Here is a 19,979-nt window from a genome sequence, read left to right on the forward strand (position 1 = left end):
GATACCAACATCGGAAGTCTGCAAAGTTCCTTCAGAAATTCACCTAAAATCAGGTATTTCTCCAATGAGGTTAGCAAAACTCGTATCCAAGAATCGAAGACGTTGAAATCCATCAAAGTCCACCAGGCCATCACCAGTAGGCATATCCTCATCAAGAAAATTAAAAGCAAGGGAGAGGAATACAGAACTTTTGCTACGCGTCAATATCTTCATTGCCCCCGTGACACTGTTCAGTCTACTACCAACAAGCAAGAGGAAGGATAAGGATTTCAATGAAAAAATCTTAGGTTGTATCTGACCCTCAAGAAAGTTACAGCTCGGTCGAATTGCTTTGAGGAAATGGCATGAGTAAAGACTTGTTGGCAAGTTACCATTAAAGTAATCAACATTACATACGTAATCAACACTATAATCATCTTTTTATATATCGACTCGAACTTAAGACCTTTCATTGCCCAATTTAGCAATTTACATCACATAAACCTTGTAGGATAGCTCTATTATTCAGTGTCGTTTGCTTTCACATTTGTCCTTGGGCAGGGATGATACAATTTCCAATAATTGAACTGGGGTAAAATTGTCATTAACTCACCCTAGTAACTAAGAAGTGCACTGGACTTTCCTTCCATCTAAAATTACCTACCAACAACCACCCAGCCCAATCATTGAACAAAGTTCCCTTCCCATATTACCCTTCACAACTCTCTTAAACTTGCATCCCTCTCCCTCTGTTCTTCCCCAAGTCAAGCTCCACCTTTCTTCCTCAGAGCTCTGCAACAATGGCATCAGCCTCCGCTCAGATCTCTCTCTACCTTCTCCTCCTAACCCTCTTCTCAAAAACCCATCTCACTCTGTCCCTCAGAGACCTCAAACCCAATCCCAATGGTTCATCCAACACCTCCCAATCAATCGCAGACGTCCATGACCTCCTCCCCCAGTACGGCCTCCCGAAGGGTCTCTTACCAAACAACGTAAAATCCTACTCTCTCACAGAAGATGGAAGCTTCGAGATCTTTCTCGAAAGCCCGTGTTACGTGCACTTTGATCAGTTGGTTTACTACAACAAGCATATTAGAGGGAAGCTGAGTTATGGGGAAGTTTCTGATGTGTCTGGGATTCAAGCGAAGAAGCTTTTTATTTGGGTTTCTGTTACCGGGATTCACCGCGACAAAGGATCGGATTCCGTTGTGTTTTACGTTGGTGCCTTGTCGGAGAAGCTGCCGGCGAAACAGTTTGAAGATATTCCTGACTGTAAGAACAAGGCTTGCCATGGGATCAGAAGTGGTTCTGTTGAATCAATCTGAGGTATTATTCTTTCCTTCTAGAAATACAGAATTATTGGTTTTATTTGTGTTTTATTGGATCAAATAGGAAAGATAAGATTTTTTTTATACTAGTTTCGCATGTAGCTCGAGTGGTTATGAGCGTTTACTCCTGCACCTCGGGTTTATGTAAATCCACCTATCCTAATATCGCATGTAGCAACAAAACAAACAAAAAAATCCACGAACATTTTTATTTTTCAGGAAGTTCAGCCTTTATATTTTCCTCTGAGCTTGATCTTTGTAAGATTAACCGAAGGAAACTGATATTTGTTGATTATTTGTCTCGGCGGATTAGATTATTGGACCAACAGAAGGATCAAAAGCTTTATTGCAGGCAGATTGAAAGGGATATGTCTGCCTTTGGTTTTGATTTCTCTTTAGGACCTATGATAAACAGCGAAGTTTTTTCTTTTTCCGATTAACAACTTGCTCGATTTGGATATGGAATGTTAACGATCATGCTCGAGAAAGATCAAGGATTTCAATCATAATAAGGTGATAATATAGGCACTTGACATTTGAATCACCAAGTTTGGAATCTCTGATTCTTTACTTCCATATAGGCACTTGACATCTGAACTGCAAATCTTGTTCCAATCTTCTTTCGCTTTGTTTCACTACTATCCATTCTCTAATTCTTTGGGGCATTGCTTAATTTTCTCCTATAATTGTGTTCAAATATTGGAGGTTCAGGTCTCAGGTTGAAGGGTTAACTTTATCAACCCCATCTTGGACCTTATTTTCTTAATTCCTGTTACAGGAAGTTCACAGCACTTGATGATCTGGTACATTTCTGATGTGTCATTTTGCAGTTTGTACTAACGTTGCTCTAAATCGGTTTATCGTTATGGACGGCATTGCATTATCATTTCTCCGTTTAACGAGATTTGGTGGAGCTATGCTGGTGAAAATCTTGTAATCTCTTCAAGTTTTCTTCAAGGATCATTCAAAAAGATATTTCTAGTGATGCTGCATGATGAAAAGGCTTCTAGGTTACCATAAAACAAAACCAAAACCAAATTTGTGTTGTTGAAGCCTGAAACCTTCATATGTGAAGCGCTAATCATACAGCTGAGAAGCTGGACAACATCGCGCAGCTTCCCGGGTGTATGTTTTCTGTTTGAAATATGATATTTTGAAAATTAAAGTTTCTCTCTAGATTTCTTAAGCAAAAGTTAAACTCTGACTTGCTTCATTAAATTGGTTTCATTGGCATTGACCTAATGTAGGCTTTACTTGCTAAGGTAGTAATTAGGCTAATCATCGGAGGACTAATGTAGCTGCTCCGATATTGTTGCAGGTAGAAAGAGTACAATGCAAATTATGCAACCACTGCATGGAAGAAGGAAACCATCTGCAGATCTTTCCATCGATCTCATGCAATCATCTTTATGATTGTACAAGTGGTCGGTAGAAGCAAATAAATATGCGTATGAATTCTTGTTAGTAGAGAGAGAGAGAGAGAGAGAGAGAGAGAGAGAGGTGTTATTCTGGTGTAAACCTGGTATAAACCTTAGTACATATATGTATATATAAATTTCATGCTTGTCAATAATTATTTGGTGGATCTTTCAGTCTCTCATTTCTTCTTAAATTATCATGTGAACAACCAAGTAATTACCTTTTAAGAATATTTTTGTCAAATCAATCACTCTACCTAACCAGGATATTGACAGATTTTTTATGGAATGACCAGAATGATTTATGGTGAACAAACTTAATGACCACTCCTATCGATTTTCTTTGTCAGGGACCAAAATGAGGAATTATGCCAATCTTGGACCATTTGGCTAAAAAGCCTATCTTTTATAATGAATCCAAACTCAAAGTTGTTTCCCTAGTAACCAATCCGACATCATTTTTGTAACGAATCCAGACGCAAAGCTATTTCCCTAGTAACCAATCTAACATCATTTTTGTAACGACTTCGAATGCAAAGATGAAATGATCAAGAGAGAGTCACACAAACACAAAAGAACTTCAAATTCAAACACCAAAGTCACGTAAAAACCTACTCAAACGACGACCCACGATATAGATTGACCACGTAACGGCATAAAGCAGCAGCTCCATACTGAAAGCAAGATAAAAACTCTATTAGAGATATTGGTTAATGTCTGTACTATGAAGTATGAACTAGAACCAAACCATTTTGGTCAACTACTATGTAATTAGATTAGTTGAGAAACCTAAAACCTAATTAATCCTATTTAATCATGTGTTTTAGAACCAAATCCAATGTGAACCTACAAATGACACCAATTTTATAGTCTTGGATGGTTGAATCCTGTAGTCAATAATGGCAGATATTATTTAAGGTCAAAAAAATTATTACCCTGACGTGTACGTGTAAGCTCTCAAATACAAATAGTGTGTACACTAATTAACAATCAGCATGCACTATTAGTCTATGATTAGGTCGTCTAATCAGCCTAATTAGTTAGTGATTAAGGTCTCAATCATCCATCTTTATCCACGAGGGAATCCAAATATTTTACTTAATTTTTTTCACCAACTTGCCAATAGAATAGTTATTTTAGATGCAATCTTTGGACTAATTTATTTTTAGGTCAATCTTTGGCCTAATTATCAAGCATAAAATGATAAAAAAAAAACTTTTTTTACCTTTTCTGTTTTTTTTAGTTTTTGAAGCCTGAGGTATCCTGTTGGGCCCCAAAAAGTATTATTAATTAATAGGCTTGGAAAGTCTAAAGGCGTTTCAGTTCATTCCTGATTACAGTTAAATGACACAGGTTCTCTCAAAGTTTTCAACTAGGCAATCACCTATATTTGTGCTAGTTTTGTACCTCGAATTCAAAACCAAAAAGTAAATCTGACTTGAAATTCTACGATAAACATAATTTTGTTACTCTTGTGTAACTTATTTGTTCTTTCTTTCCCCTTTCCTTTCCTTTCCTTTCCTTTCCTTCAATCCATATGAAACTCATGCTTCTAAGTTTTAGAAACGTTTGAAGCTATAAATACATTCATTCTGCTCATTCCCCAACACAAATCGACTTTGAGTTTCGAGGCACGTTTCTCTTCAATCCCTTGCCGAATCCGACATCAAAATTACCCTTTTGGTTACTGAACTTTCCGAGCAAGCTGCTGCGATGGATGCTCGTCAAGAGGTTGCGGCTGCCGACGGGAGCCAAAGGATGCAGAAGGAAAAGGAGAATACAATGAAGAAACAAATGGTGAACCGGAGGATGAATGCGGTGGATGATCAGGAAGGCGACGTCAATGAAATGGCTGATGCCTTCATCAAAAAGTTCAGAAACCAGCTCAAGATTCAAAGGGAAGAGTCGTTCAAACGGTTTCAGGAAATGCTTGCTCGCGGAGTTTGAAATGTCTTGCTATGAACAAAAATAACTAAAATTATGTGCGTCGTGGCTACAAATTCATAATTTTTGTTGTACAAAAAAAAAGGTGACGCTGATATTCCAGCAAAATAAAGAAATTTGATGTCCTGTCCGGTGAAATTAGAACAATTCAAAAGATTATCATGGCCCCTGCACACGGATGACACATCGAAAAAGAAGAGATGATGGATTAATGGAAAAGTATATATTGAATGATCTCTAATGACCCATGTATATTCACAAAAGCATCTCTAAGATTACATGATACTAAACATAAAATCCCCAAAGCACAAGACAAAAAGGCCTTGACCAATATAACTAGATTTACAAATTTATCTGCCCTCTCTTGATCATGAATATAAAGAAATGACATCAAAAATCTATTTCCGAGACCAATAACCTCGAAATTCTATTTCCGAAACCAGTATTCGCCAGTCGCATACCAGATCGCTTGCAAGAGATGACTGTCTTGGCTCTACAGATACACCAACAATGCTTCTCATCGCAACTCTTGCTTCACACAAAGCATAAGCAACACCGACAGCAGTTGTCAGCCTGTCATGCTTGGAGCACTTGACAGTGTACAATGTGACTCTTCAAACCAGTTCGGCCTGCTATACTAGACCATATATTTGAGACTAGAGTTCTAAAATGACCTTTGCCGGCGATATTTTCCCAAAGGTGAGGGTTGCTTTCTACATGTTTATCCGGACTTGAAACATCAACTAAACTGATGCTCATGTTATTACGAATAATGCAAAGCTTCCCGTTAAGGGGAACAAGCGCAGCAGCCTCCAAAGCACAAGAACTCCCTAGATGAACCTTGCTATCTATAAATTTGTTCCATGAATCTGATACTCTATCATAAACCCTAAGCTTGCACCCATCATGGCAGTCCAGAGCATAGAGCTGCCCATTTAAAGAAATACTTGGGTTGCGCCACCCATCAACCATCCCGTCACTAATAGGGGTCCAGGTATTGGCTTCAGGAGCATAGGCTTCACTCATTACCTCACGGTGTGACCCAAGTCCTTTTAGGAACCACATTCCATCATGAACCACCCCAATAAATGGCACCATAGCTGTGCTCATATCGGAAATAAAGCTCCACCGATTTTTGTTTGGATCATAAATTTCAGCAGAACGAAGAGTCCTTTGAATTCCTTCACACTCCCCACCAGCTACATAAAGACAATTATTAATAACACAAGAGCCAAAGAAATGGCGTTTCCGAAGCATATCTGGTGCCCTGTGCCATTTATTTGTCCGAGCACTGTAAAAAATAACCCGTCTCATAGATCCCTTCAGTGGATGTTTTCCTCCAAACAAGTACAGGTGACAACCGCTAAGGACAGCACAACCAAAACCAAGTGCGGCAGAATACTCACCAGGAACGGGTGGAAGTGGCTGCCAGAGCTGATATGTAGGGATCAAAAGCATGCCAAGAGATCCTTCCATCACGGTCTCTTTTGATAACATAAACCCATTCTTCCGCCATTCCAAGACTTTTCCTAAGCGAATAAAAGAAGTTTCCAGCTAGAAGGCGATACCATCTTTTGCAAACTATACGGAGTTTCCTATGTTCAACACGGGGAACTCTAATTAAACAAGCAATTGCAAGATCATCAGGTAGACCAGGCAGGAGGGGTGGCTGGATTCTGGTCCTTTCCCGGCGTAAGTTTTTTCCCCTGTGTGCATTAGGATTGATATCAGGCTGGATGCAAATCTTTGATCCTGGGACAAACTTTCTTGCCCCTGCAACAGTTTTGAAGCCTGCATCTACTTTACAATAGCATGATACGGAGTCAACCTGCAAAACGAAGGCATATCAGGATGCATGAGATAACAAAAGTAAAAGGTAAGTTAGAAACACCGAGGGGAAGCTAGTGGCCACGAGTCCATGACACATATTTTGATGTGCTTGTGACAATAGATATACAGTAGGCATGGATTTGGAGACATTATATGGGACTGCTTAGTAAAATAGCATGATTTGCACCCACCGAAATAAAATTTTGAAAAAAAAAAAAAATTCTGGGATGGTAACAAAAGTTCAAAATACAAGAAAATGAAAGTAGCAATTGAATCCTTTTCCACAGCATGAAAAGGGTGGAGGGGTTAAAGGATGCAAGTATCTATCTACAATGTAAAGGATGCCAGTATTTATCTACATGTAATTTATCACGCAAAAAGAATGATATTGTTGCTCAAAAATGAACTACTCAAGCACTACAAAGTTATTATTAAAACTCTAGAAATACGCTACAAAGACACTAAACAAAGGACTTGCAAGTGACACCTTTAAGGACCTCAAAGGAGTCATCTGAAAGTTCTCTCAAAGCTACTGCATCTAGTCATTTTGAGATCCTCTTCCTAATTTGGCAGTGCATTCCTAACAAATAAATTTGGCCTAAGTTCCATGGCACTTTAAAGTCCCTCATCCAAACGCACCCTAAAAGATATACCAGAGAACAAGATAGAAATAGCTTGAGTAACCATCGAGGTGAAAAGTAAATGCAGTAATTTCATCCAAAGTATTTGTAAATGTTACAAAAGCGTAACTGTAACTCATGTGGAAGGCAGTTAATCGTCAAAGAACAGTAATTTCTTAGCAAAGAATGACATCCTTTCTCTAACTTTATTCTTTAAAACATACGTTTAGGAAGAACACACTTTCTAATTAAACCAAGAGAGATATCTCAGGTTCCAATTTGATCATCACTGAGAAGCAGCAAATACGATCCCAACACCACGAAAATCAGAATACTGCACCACGAACTTTAACAATAAGGTACCTATTAGAGCACTCAAGAAGAAAAAACAACCAAATGTCCAATCTTTTGTCAACAATTTTGCACGGTTCAGCTAAATTCTCATAAGAATCAAAGTTAAACACTATCCTCATCCCCTATGTTCATACAATAGAAAGTCAAAACCTTTCCCCCAAAGAATCACACATTCAACAAAAATACTTGCTGAGCACCTCTAAAATCTTAAGAAAACAAAAACCCAGAAGCAAATCCAAAATTTCTCCACAATTTTTCACAATTAAGCTAAACGTTCATCTGGGTATCTCTAAAATGCCATGAATTCAAAGGAAAAATTATAAAAACATAAAAGGGAAATTGGGTTCCGAGATCAGTGAGGAGACTAACCAGTGGGGCTTGAACTCTGAAGCCTCTCTGAGCATTGGAAGACTGTTCAGTGTTCTGGTCCATCTGCGAATCACAAGCTCATAGAAAAATGGTTGGATGAAGCTTGGATCGAGAAGCCACTTTGGAGCTGGAAGTTCAATTTCTTGAATCCGATCCAGCCGATAGCAGAAATGAACTAAAAGCTTTGTTTTTTTTCTTCTGGGGAGGTCTATTTTTCCATTTTATCTGCAAATGCAAACAAAAAATGCAGAAAAAAAAATAGAAGTCTGCCTCCACCAACTGGGAAGTTAGACTTCGAACATCAAAATGTGAGGGCACGTCTTCTCTCTCTTTCACCGTCTCTATCTCTCTCCAGAAGAGAAGACTTGTTTGCACTCTCGTGTTTCTTTCTCTCTCTAACTAAAGAGTACAGCTGGACCGTGGACCTGACCAACTTTTAGAGAGATTTTTCAACGTGACAGAAATACAAAATGGTATATTATGTATTATTATATTAATGATATAATATATATATATATTAAAAAGTTAATAACTTAAAAATAAAATTATTCACTATTTATATAAAAACACATAATGTATCATTCGTGTTCCAATCAATATCAAAATTTTCTCGAACTTCTGGTATTGTATAGTGATAAGTAATTTTTGTATTTTTAGTCTGAAAAACTTAAAATAATATAGAGGTGGGTCTTGAAAAATTTAAACTAATTTAAATTTAATGCACTTTTGAAATTGTTAAACCTTTTTTGTTTTTTCATTTAATTTGAGCGTTATGGTGACACGTTGCACACATGCAGAGACTCGGACATAAAAATTAACGTCAAAATAAATAAGATGGAACAACAACATTACTGACAAGATGAAACACAATGACCTAATTCAAAACACAAATTTGTTTATACAACGAAATTGGAAGATGATTTTGGTTAAACTGCATAATTAACCAACATAAATAGGTATTGAACTCTTCAGTTATTGATGTTGAATCTAAATCTTCATACTTACAAGAAAAAAATTACTAAACTGTAACATTATTTGAAAGTTAAATGTAAAACATAATAAATCAAACAAAATGCAAGCAAATAGAGGAACCAAAATGGTGTTTTAACCCCTTCTAAAATATTTTATTTTAATTTCAACTCCAACAAGGGTGACAGAGCTCATGCCCAAAACTCAATTTAGGAGAGAGAACTAGTATCACAGAGAGAGAGAGAGAGAGAGAGAGAGAGAAGACAACGGGAAGGTTTGAATATTGCTTTTGGTCTCACGAAATATTAATAGCTCACCTCCACCACTCTTTAATGAGCTTACCTATCCATTGGTGACTGTTTTTATGAAATATCATTTTCTGTTTCTCACTTCCCCCCTATTATCTTCTTATCCTTTTCTCCAAATTTTAGTGTCCAATTATTTCTATGGGAGATAAATTAATTGAAATAGACTATTTTTAACGTCACTTATGAGGTCCGAGCTCATGACTTACTCCAACAAATTAATGATTGTGCATCGCTAGACCAAATTTTCATTATGTTAGTAGTCCGACTCGGTAAATCAAATTTTCATTAAAGGGTTTGTCTTCGGTAGTCTAACCTTACAAGTAGTCCGACTTCTAAACAATTTTCACAATCGATTTTTTAGAGTCAATCTTCACCATTCATTTTCTAAACTACTCAGGGACTGAAGAAAAATTGGAAGTTAAGAAAAGGAGGGGGGAAGAGAATATAAAAATGGACAAAGACTTGAAAGAGGAGTTTTCTAGCATTTTGATTTGGATGTGAGAAAGAATAACATAAAATGTGTACTTGCTCTTTTGGCTCATATGCACTTGTCAAAGAAGCTTCGTTTAAGTTTTGATATGTCAAAGACTCAAAGGGAATAAAGAACCTCTTTTTTCTACGTGATTAACCACTTAATAGAGTTGTTGTTGGTCACTTACCTCTCCTTATGTCCCACACGCCATATATGAAAATGTAGGTCTCTCTCTCCCACTCTATTTGGTGTTAGGATTTGACAATCCAACGCTCTAAATTGTTTTAATATAAAAAGAAAATCGATTACTTAATGCTACAATCTAGCGATATTCCTCCTTGTTCGTAAGTGAGAGGTCTTAAGTTCGTTTCTCGTCAAAAGCAAATTGAATCACATTATTACTAGCTCATTGCAAGACTCAGTTCACCCCCTCTTCTTAGTATAAATAAGATCGATCGTAAAAATAAATAAATCAAAAATCAAAAGTGCGAAAATGACAAGCGTGTTGCCTGCTCAACTGGCCTAACATACATTTGCCTGTTTTCGAATTCATTATGTAGCCATTTTATATATATTTTGAAACGATATTAGGGAAGAGAGAAGACAAGCATAGAAACTCGAGAGTCGGATACAAAAGTGAATTAACCAACTCAACTACCAGTCACACTTAGAAATAAAATCGAATGTTAACTTAGAAGTTAGGACCTTTCTTCCCTTGCTAAAATTTCTCATTCAGTTCCAACACAAATTTCTCATTCATAACAAGAAGAAAAAAATTGCATTCAAAGCAAAGTAGGCACTCAAAATAAAAGAAAACCGATCTGAAAATACTTGGCCCTTCTGAATTCACATAGCTTGCATAAAAATAACAAACGTTTCGCGTTCAACAACGACTGGCAACTAAGATTACTCCGGTCCAATTGGTACCGAAAGTTCCCGTTCAAATCGGAGAAATCTGGTTTTCAACGAGAGCTTTGTATTTATTTCAGTCAGAACCAAAATATTACAAAAGCCCTATAACTCCTCGTGTTCAACTCCTTGAAAGGAGGAAAGAATTGGCAGGAACTGAAGAACCCTCAAACACTATAAACCCGACAAACTGGGTTGAAACGAACATGCCTATGAGATAAACAAAGATGTGGCCGAAAAGAAACCCTCTCCCCTCTCCCACTACATATTCTACAACCCATCCCAACTCACACGCCAGAGTACGTAATAAGGGTACAGAATGACTAAAATGACGGTGATCCCTACTCTGTTAGCACCTTTTAAATCGACACCTACGAACATTACACAAACCTTCTATTCCTGTGGCACCAATACCGAACATAAGTACGCCCTCCCCTCAAAACATTGATGAGCGTCTCCGACAATGTAAAACATTGGTCGTTCAAACCAAACATTACATAAACAAAAATATGACCTTATAAAGAAGTCTGCATCCATTACCTAAGACACTGTAACTGCTTTGAGGAGTTAGCGGTTAGTCCCACGCACTGGCCACCCCAGCACCATATCCTCCAGATGCACCCCCATATCCACCGCTGCTACCCCCACCGCCTCCACCATAGTAATCATTGCCACCCCTGCTGAAAGATGAATCCCTTCGGAAGTCACGGCCACCAAACCGGCCTCCCCCAGAACGACGGTTCCTCCCACCACCAAAAGAAGCTCGAGCTGCGTACCGAGACAGCCAAGCAGGTACTTCTTGATTTGATTCTTGCATCAATTCTGCCAAAGACCTGGCAAGTGATGAATTGTTCTCATTAAAGAAGGCAGTAGCCAAGCCAGACTTCCCAGCTCGTCCAGTACGACCAATGCGGTGAACATAATCATCAATGTCATTTGGAAGATCAAAGTTGACAACATGTGCAACATGAGGAATGTCTAGCCCACGCGCAGCCACATCAGTAGCCACCAAGATTGGAGTGTTCCCACTCTTAAATGACCTCAATGCTTGTTCTCTTTCCTGCAGACAAGTACAGGTAAACAAATATATAAACAAAAGGTAGAATTCAAACATTAATCTTATAACAATGCAGTCCATCGTAACTACTACATGATCTCAAGTCCCTGGAATAACATCCAATCCTAAGTCTCAAATTGATTATACAAGGGTACATTCTTAGACATCAAGCCAATTAAGTTTCTTCTAAGCCGAAAGTTCAAAACAGTGTATATCCTAAAAACAGCTTTTCCATACCACTTTATCACCCAATTCATATTTCATTTATCAACATAAAAGAGGAAGAATGCATCTCCAATCACTGCCTGGTGCAACTTGACAACAAACCAACAAAAATCCCAAACCTAAAACTCATATGCTTCGCAATGTGATGTACATGGGTCAATAACCAAAATAAAAGGGCAATGCATGCTTATAAATACCAACAAGCCCATGGAAAGCATATCATGACACACACAGTATCAGCAAGCAGCTAAAAGATTCAAACAAGGTATTTCATAGTCCTCGTGTTCTCTACTGGTTATGTACCTTGTCATTCTTTGCTACATGCTACTATGTTCACTGGAATCTCAATATCCAGGAAGGAGAACCCTAAATACAACATTCCCAAGCATGAACAATCTACTAACTAAAAAATCTGAGTTAGAATATCCATGTTTGTTCTACCACTACGAGAAGCCTGAATCTGATAACTCGCCATGTTAGTGAGGTGTGTGTTGATAGCAACAATTACAAAACCACACCAATGTTACCCCCCCCCCCCTTCTCCTTTAAAGTTAAATACAGACAGTATATCAAGATATGTACCCCCGAAATGACAGAAACCAGATAGCAAAACCAACGTACCTGCTGTGATCTGTCACCATGAATAGTAGTTGCAGGAAAACCATTCATACACAGCCAATGTTCCAGCGAATCAGCTCCCTTCTTTGTCTCAACAAAAACTAATGTCAAAGCTTGCTGCAAAATAAAAAAACAATGTAAGCAACCAATGTTTTCACATTAATAAATGCAAGAATCACACAAATTTAAATTATCCAATTAGTAATAGTTTTCACATTAGTAGCTAAAAAGTTCAAAAGAAGTTCCACAAGAATACCTTGCCCTGTGCGCCATTGGCCCTCTGTGCATGAATAAGGTCCATGAGGTGACTTCTTTTATCAGATTCATGCACAAATTCCACTCTTTGGACAATCAAATCAGTACTAGAACCCACCCTTCCAACTGCCAGAAAGATGTACTTTGCAAGAAAATCAGAGGCCAGTCTCTGCATGCAAAACAAAAGTTTCAAATCAAACGCATTAGAGCTTTTCAGCATAAGGCCAGAACATAAAACCAAAAAAAAAATAAAAAAATAAAATTATCAATTCTACTTAGTTTCTACAACATAAATTCATCTGGTAATCCCAACATAGATCTACTGAGGCCTGATTAATTAGTTGGTTAGATTAATGAAGTGTGATACACTGACACTGTTCTAGTTCGGAAAATGTCTACAAAAAATCTATGAAGAAAGTCTTGCATTTATAAAGTTTTTCCCACAAAAAGAAAAATTACCTGTATTTCCTTCGGAAAAGTGGCACTGAACAGCATAGTCTGTCGCATACCTGGAGGAGGCATGTCCATTTGCTCCACAATTTTCCTTATTTGTGGTTCAAAACCCATATCCAGCATTCGATCAGCCTCATCTAGGGCTAAATATCTAATCATCTGCAATGAAACCCTGGCTCTCTCCAGCAAATCCACCAATCTTCCAGGAGTTGCCACAAGAATATCAACACCTCTTTCAAGTTCCCGCAGCTGTCCAAAAATACATCATCAAGATCTGCTATATATCTCAAAAATAACAATTCGGTACGGTAAACAAGAAAATTTAGATACACTAGGATCCAGTAAAGCAGTGTAAGTGTAACAACTTGCAGGATTAAGTACAACAGAACAGAAATGCTCATAGGCATAAGGCATATGCGTGTGCGCACCATGTATCTGATCCCAATAAAAAAATATGTATTACATGAAGGACCACAACGAATAAACAGTTAGGAAGAAAATATCCTAAACCAAACTACTGCATCATTTCATACAATACCACCATAACAGCAGCAAGATGTGAGTATTTAATATGCTAACTATAATGCAATCATGTCGTTTACTTATCAGCTATAGCCTATAGCTTACGAGTTAAGATGTCACACTACACATATGACAACTGACAGCTGTATCCGACTACCATCCCCCATCTTAAGCCTTATTGGTTTGCAAGAGGTGTCCAAACCTTTCCTAATACCTTTCCAAAATGATATCCCAGAATGAGGAATGAACCTCCCTGGAATATCTTCTGCCCCTTCTCTATGCCATATTTAACTCCAATCAAGCTTCTTCACAGTTTCAGTCCCAACCCAAATCTCCAAAAAAAAAAAAATGCCCAAAGAGACCTACACAGTAATTTGCTTATTGAACTTAACTGTTTAGATAAATCCACTGCAACACATGAGCTCACTATTCAGTCCAAAATTCTTCGTCTCTGAAATTTCTAATATGTTTCATGCATATATATTAAGAGAGCTATTTAAGCAATTTCAAATTTATTAACTTTGACATGCTTTTTCAAATGAAGCACAGCTGAGACACAATAACTACAAAATGCAATCAAGAAATTTAACAAGCCACAAACTTTCATAATACGGCATAACAAAAGAACTTCACGTAATTTCTTTCAATTATAGTTTAAACAAATAATGAAAATAGCAGGCACAATCATAGCTTGGGTAAATGAAATTGCAACAAATAAGCCCATAGGTTCTAAAAATGTAAAGTTCATAAGTTGGACTGAGTAATCACCACTCTAACAAGTGTCATTAGAAACGTAAAGTCATCATTATGAAACAGTGCATGAGGGCAAAAGCCAATCCAACATAGGGCTAAAAACCAAGTCAACAGAAAGAGAAAAAAAAAAAAGAATGAGAAACCTGTTGGTTAATTGGTGCTCCTCCATACGCAACAACCACCCTAACACCTGTTTGATATGAAAATTTCCGGGCTTCCTCATGAATCTGAAACACAGAGAAAATTTTAATTCTCATGGCCTGCAACATGTGAGGAAATCAGAAAATAACCTTTTTAAACATACTTGAATTGAAAGCTCCCTAGTAGGAGAAAGAATGAGAGCAAGCGGATAAACTGTATGTGCACCACGGGGTGGCCTCTGTGCAGGTTGTCCCTTCATAATTCCACTGATGATTGGGAAACAGAAAGCAGCAGTCTTTCCAGAACCAGTTTGGGCACATGCCATCAAGTCTCGGCCTGCAAGGGAGATAGGAATGGCATGACGCTGCACAGGTGTGGGTTTCACATATTTGCACCTCTGAATATTTTTATTCAGTGCGTCCCCCAAGTCAATATCTGCAAAGGTATTCACAGGAGTGGGAACATTGTCGCCACTTGTCTCAACCGGAATATCTTCATATGCATCAAAGTTAATACCACTGTTCTCTTGCTCACTAAACGGCTGCTCTGTTTCATCATCATCTCTAAAGGGGTTCACTTCTCGTGTTCTCCCATCCCAACCACCACTTCTGCTTCCCCATCCTCCACCGCGACCAGCATTGCCACCATGGCCAGTTCGACTGTTGTCGTTTCTGGGACCACCCCAACGAGGTGCACTGAACCCACCTGGGCCACCTCTATCATTGGTAACCGGCGCAGTATATGCTGGAGCAGGTGGGTCCGAGGAAGGTGGACGGTTACGGAGATGTGGGGGGACATAGGTGGACCGATTAGGAGCAGGAGCAGCAGCATTCCCTGAACCAGCATTGCCAGAAGAGCCAGAACCTACATTCTCAGCTGCAGAATTTGCAGCCAAATCTGCCCATGAAGTCCGCATAGTCGATACAACTGGGACAAAATTATCACTCCAAAATAGCCTCCAAAAAAATATACAATCTTTGAACCCACTTCAAAATTCTCCACAATTGAATCCCTAATTCAATTACAATTCCAACAAAATCCAATCAACGCAGACGATAAAACCCTGAACAAATAAACACTAAGTAAGAAAAAATAAACAAGCAAAAAACTTTACACAAATATCAATTCAAATATGCTAAAGGAATGATCACCAAACACAAAACCAACAACTCAACAACAATGCACCCAAAATCACCAAAAAAGAAAACCCATTTCACCACTGAAACCAATTAATAAAATTTTCCCTCATTTTCTCTCCTCCTTCGATAAAATTTTCCCAGCAACAAACAGAACCCAAACAAAAGCAATGGGAGAACAATCCCCGATCTAAATGCAACGAAAACAGCAGAATCGATGCTAATGCAAGGCAAGAGATTGACATGCACAGTAGAGAGAGAAAGAGAGAGATAGGGAGAGAGAGAGAGAGAGAGAGATCTGTACGGAAGCAAAAGCCTGTAGCAGTAGCTGCGGACGTGACGACGACGGAGGTTGGAAGAAGAAGGAAAAAGATCTGAGAGAGAAAAAAACCCTAATGTTTTGTTGGTGCAGCTCGCTGACAAAAATATCCAAACCGAAAGCCGCTCCCTTTTCTCTCTCTAAAAAAATAGAAATTATTAATTTAATTTTAATTATTTTTTTCGATTTTATTGCTTTTTCCAAAGGAGGAGGAGGTTTATTTAGTTATTATTTATTTAAATTAGGAGGAAAATAAAAAGGAAAATTGGGAGAAGAAAAGGAGAAGCCGAAAATCCAACAAGTATTGCGGCTGGCGAGTCGTTGGTGAATTAGAATGAGAGGTCTTAATATTTTCACTGATCTATCCTAATTCTAATATCTATCAATTCAATCCTATTTACATTCACCTCATATCACAACTTAACCATTATTTATGGTAATTTTGCGTGATTTACTGCGCCGTAAAATATATAGTGAATTTGTGTAATTACTTGCATATTAAACCCTACATACGAGCCTTTGTCATTTCATCAAAGTTGTGCCCAATGGATACACAACCAAACTCTCATTTTGGGGGTTATCCACCAAGATTGTATTTTTAGGTAAGGGAACTTCATAAATTTCATTTATCAAATGAAAGAAAAAAAGTATGCATCGGATTTGGAGAAGCCAAAATTTCACCTCTTAATTCCACAAAAAAAAAGAAAATTTCTATAATAAATGATTGATCTGGCATCGAAATTCACACAGTTTGGACCCTGCCCCCGTGCATAGGAGCTTGTGATCTCGGGTGGTGCAACCTCGATGCTTAGGACCAAACCTGATCTCTATACACTGAAGTCAGACCCGACCCATAAAGACACAGCACCCTTAACTTTGTTGCCCCAAATTGAACGTATAAATCTAACTATCTCCCCCAAATATGGACCCGATGACTCGTGTCATGGGATTTGATTTAGGGCAACAATGCTTGAAATCGAACCTACTGACCTTGTAACCTAACACCTAGGACTTGGAGACATGGCTCCTACAACGCGAGGATCAACATGCGTCATGAGAGCCCAATTCTCGCACTAGATTGGACTTAGTGACCTAATGCTGGCAAACGGCTTCATGGACACAACCTTTGGACATGTGTCCATGAGTAACCAACCAGCGATGCTTAAGATTAAACCTAAAGACCATACGCTCCGGTCCAACCATCCATGATCTAATCTTATCTCACTTCAAATTTCTGGGTCCAACTATCCATGATCTAATCTTATCTTAGTTCAAATTTCTACCACAATATCACAATTGCTATTACCATAATGCACGAACCCAAACTCAAAGTCATTTGTCAATATTCTTAAATAACAGTGTGGATTTAGTTTTTGAAGTGAAAGTCTTCAATTAAAAAAGAATGGGCCATTTCAAGACTTATGATCAAATTCATAAATTTTGATTGTATTCTCAGTATTTCTGTAATATATATGAACTTGTTTTTTAAACTTAAAACATTATAAAAACACTATTGACGTCAAAACATGCCCATCTCGATTGGGACCATGTTAATGGGTGTGTCATTCCTTACTCCACAACAAATACTGTTAAGGGCTAATCTCCCCTCTCAACTAATCGTCTTTCATACATCAAAAGTTGGAAGTCAAACACTTCATACTAATATAATCCCTTTTGATACTACTATAATTATCCATTTCCCAATTCCAGCTCATGATGGTATAAGAAGGAATCAGATCCCCTTCAGATCCTTGTAAACTAAGACTCCTGATCAAGGGATCCGGACCGTTGAAATTTGATCAAACGGCTACAAACAGGGGGCCCCTCTAAAAATCACAGGGGTTATAATAATTGTATCCGTTTGATCAAATTTCAACGGTCCAGATCCCTTGATTAGGAGCCTCAGTTTCAAATGATCCGGAAGGGGATCTGATTCCGTATAAGAATTCACGTTAGAGTTGGGATGTCATGTTCGTGATTAGACACGAAGCTGTTGTGGCCTCGAGCTCGAAAATCTTCTTGGGAGTTTGCATCATGTATGAAACTTGTACAATTATTTGTGTTTATAAACCTTTATTATATGAGGCTCCTCACATATGAAAGTCTAGATTCGTTGTTACTTTAAGGGTGTTTTTGTTGCATCGGATTATCTTGGACTGGACAAACTTTATAGACTAAGTTGGACTGGACAAAAAGGAAAAAAGAAAGTTTTTGTTAACAAAACTTTCTCCAAAATTTTCTAATACAAAGAAATTGAACCCAACATCAAAAATTTCTGTTGAATCTAACTACACTTGGCAATCAAATTTTACATTCTCTCAAAGACATGATTTGAACCCTCAATTTTTACGTTCTCTTAACCCAAAAACAAAACTTTCCAATAAATCAATGGAACCTAGAAGCCCAGTTGAAAACCCTTCAAAATTTTCAATTGGGAACTCAACTTTATATTGAATTAACACTCATATGAATTAGAAGAACCCAGATAAAAATCACATTGATATTTCGAACTTTCAAACTCATCTTTCATTGTTTTTCAATCTTTCCTCAATTTCCAAATTACCCCTCCACTCCTCACTCTCCCCCCCCCTCAAACTATCAACTATACCCCTAAAAGTCAACCCCTTTTCATTTTCCCCAATTTTAATATCCAACCTAACCAACAAATTTCTCAGGCCAATATGTCAGTAAGCAAAACTCAGGGATTGGATGTCAGCCTTCCCTTCTAGTCCCCCTTAATACCAAGCGAAAACTTGGGATTAGATAACCTGCTTTAGCGAACCCTGGAAGGCCTCGTAGTCGAGGCGAGTCCCTACTTATTTTAGTCCAAGGATATACCAAACACAGTATTATATTCCTACTCAAGCCAGTCCCTCCTAAGGAGGTGAAACAAACGCACCTTAAGGGTTTAGAGTTAAGCCATTGAGCCTCACATAGACGAATGATGAGAATCTCAGGGATCCTTCAATTACATCCGTTCATCGTAATCGTGTGGCTAGTTTTCGTTATGTATTATTTATATTCAATTTTAAATAAAAAGATTAACAATAATTTCTGACTGCACGATGTACGATGAATGGACGTGAATGGAGAATCTCCGAAATTCTCACAAAGCCGCATCCTCATTCCACATAGAGGCTCAAGTTTTGGTTCTCGTATATGGTTTCTCTAGTCTATGTCACGAGTCTTGAGCTTAACTATGAGCCCAAGTTTTATGTATCAGCTCAACATCTTGAGCCACGATCGAAGTCTTAAATTTGGCTTAAAGTAAATGTCAAAAAACGAATCCATATCCAAAGTATGTGCATATAACTCTAGATATATCTAAAACCTTTTTCCTTATTAGATAAAATAAATTCGATCAAATAGAAAGAAAGTTCAACATCAACCCTTAAGCAGTAAGAGAGCCCCACTTCCTCCATCTAGCTACACTTCCGTACTATATCATGCTTAAAGCATGCATAACCAGTTGATGATCTTATTACAATTTCTAGGTTTGAAACAAAACAAATGCATGAAACATGAAAGTTGAGTCGTTAAACGCTAGATGTTATTAATAATGGCACAATGATAATCAACATTGTAATATTCTTTCTCGATCGATCACTAATTCACCAGCAATTTATCCACAATACGTTAACCACAAGTAATTTTAAATTGAACTTGCCATCTCCACAAATCAAATTGAATGCATTTAAAGAAATTTGAATACAAGTGTTAGAGACAACAATCTCACTCTCCTAAAGGCAAAGCAAGGGCTATGAACTTGTCCTTTAACCCAAAAAAAAACTCCACCAGTCCAATTTGTGGAAGGCAAGTGGTGAGCCAACACCAGTTCATCCAAAAGCCGAAAAAGATAAGTTCGGCTTTGTGCTGGTGGGCAAGCTAACGTTAGCATGGTGCCACGCTGATGCCAACCATTTTTTAATATTTTTTTTTTTTGCCAAGTGCATGTAACACGTGAAAAAACTTGCAAGAGTGGGCCCCACTGCAGTAGCCC

General features: G+C 38.0%; 3 protein-coding genes and 1 non-coding gene across 4 annotated transcripts; 2 read left to right on the top strand and 2 right to left on the bottom strand.

Moving 5' to 3' along the window:
- The first annotated feature begins 691 nt into the window (after positions 1-691).
- On the top strand, positions 692-2,902 carry LOC103964294. Its single transcript, XM_009377221.3, has 2 exons — positions 692-1,305; positions 2,626-2,902. Exon 1 carries the CDS (start codon positions 780-782, stop codon positions 1,302-1,304), a length of 525 nt encoding a protein of 174 aa, XP_009375496.2. The 5' UTR covers positions 692-779; the 3' UTR covers position 1,305; positions 2,626-2,902.
- Positions 2,903-4,780: 1,878 nt separating this feature from the next.
- LOC125470494 lies at positions 4,781-4,882 on the top strand. Its single transcript, XR_007252776.1, has one exon. It is a non-coding gene; the product is annotated as a U6 spliceosomal RNA (small nuclear RNA).
- On the bottom strand, positions 4,878-8,227 carry LOC103964287 (F-box/kelch-repeat protein At1g55270). Its single transcript, XM_009377207.3, is given in 3 exon segments — positions 4,878-6,115; positions 6,117-6,497; positions 7,843-8,227. Coding segments are annotated over 3 exon segments (1,314 nt in total). The 5' UTR covers positions 7,906-8,227; the 3' UTR covers positions 4,878-5,245.
- A 2,170-nt stretch (positions 8,228-10,397) lies between these two features.
- On the bottom strand, positions 10,398-16,127 carry LOC103964312 (DEAD-box ATP-dependent RNA helicase 37). The gene is made up of 7 exons (XM_009377235.3): positions 15,965-16,127; positions 14,688-15,587; positions 14,527-14,610; positions 13,115-13,357; positions 12,657-12,824; positions 12,404-12,517; positions 10,398-11,560 (listed from the first exon to the last, which is right to left on the bottom strand). The coding sequence occupies exons 2-7, from the start codon at positions 15,438-15,440 to the stop codon at positions 11,075-11,077; spliced, it is 1,848 nt and encodes a 615-aa protein (XP_009375510.2). The 5' UTR covers positions 15,441-15,587; positions 15,965-16,127; the 3' UTR covers positions 10,398-11,074.
- Between the last annotated feature and the right edge of the window lie 3,852 nt (positions 16,128-19,979).

This window comes from the organism of the source record quoted next, unplaced genomic scaffold (assembly GCF_019419815.1).
Source record: "Pyrus x bretschneideri cultivar Hongxiangsu unplaced genomic scaffold, Pyrus_bretschneideri_v1 Contig5, whole genome shotgun sequence".
NCBI lineage: Eukaryota > Viridiplantae > Streptophyta > Magnoliopsida > Rosales > Rosaceae > Pyrus > Pyrus x bretschneideri.

What these genes read in the sequence shown, in the direction of transcription:
- LOC103964294 (XM_009377221.3), top strand. Translation starts at nt 780, where the DNA reads ATGGCATCAGCCTCCGCTCAGATCTCTCTCTACCTTCTCCTCCTAACC.
- LOC103964312 (XM_009377235.3), bottom strand. Translation starts at nt 15,440, where the DNA reads ATGCGGACTTCATGGGCAGATTTGGCTGCAAATTCTGCAGCTGAGAAT. An exon ending in CCAATGGCGCACAGGGCAAG is followed by an intron (nt 12,518 to 12,656) that starts GTATTCTTGTGG and finishes TTTATTTTGCAG; the next exon opens with CAAGCTTTGACATTAGTTTT. An exon ending in ATGGTGACAGATCACAGCAG is followed by an intron (nt 11,561 to 12,403) that starts GTACGTTGGTTT and finishes ACTTGTCTGCAG; the next exon opens with GAAAGAGAACAAGCATTGAG.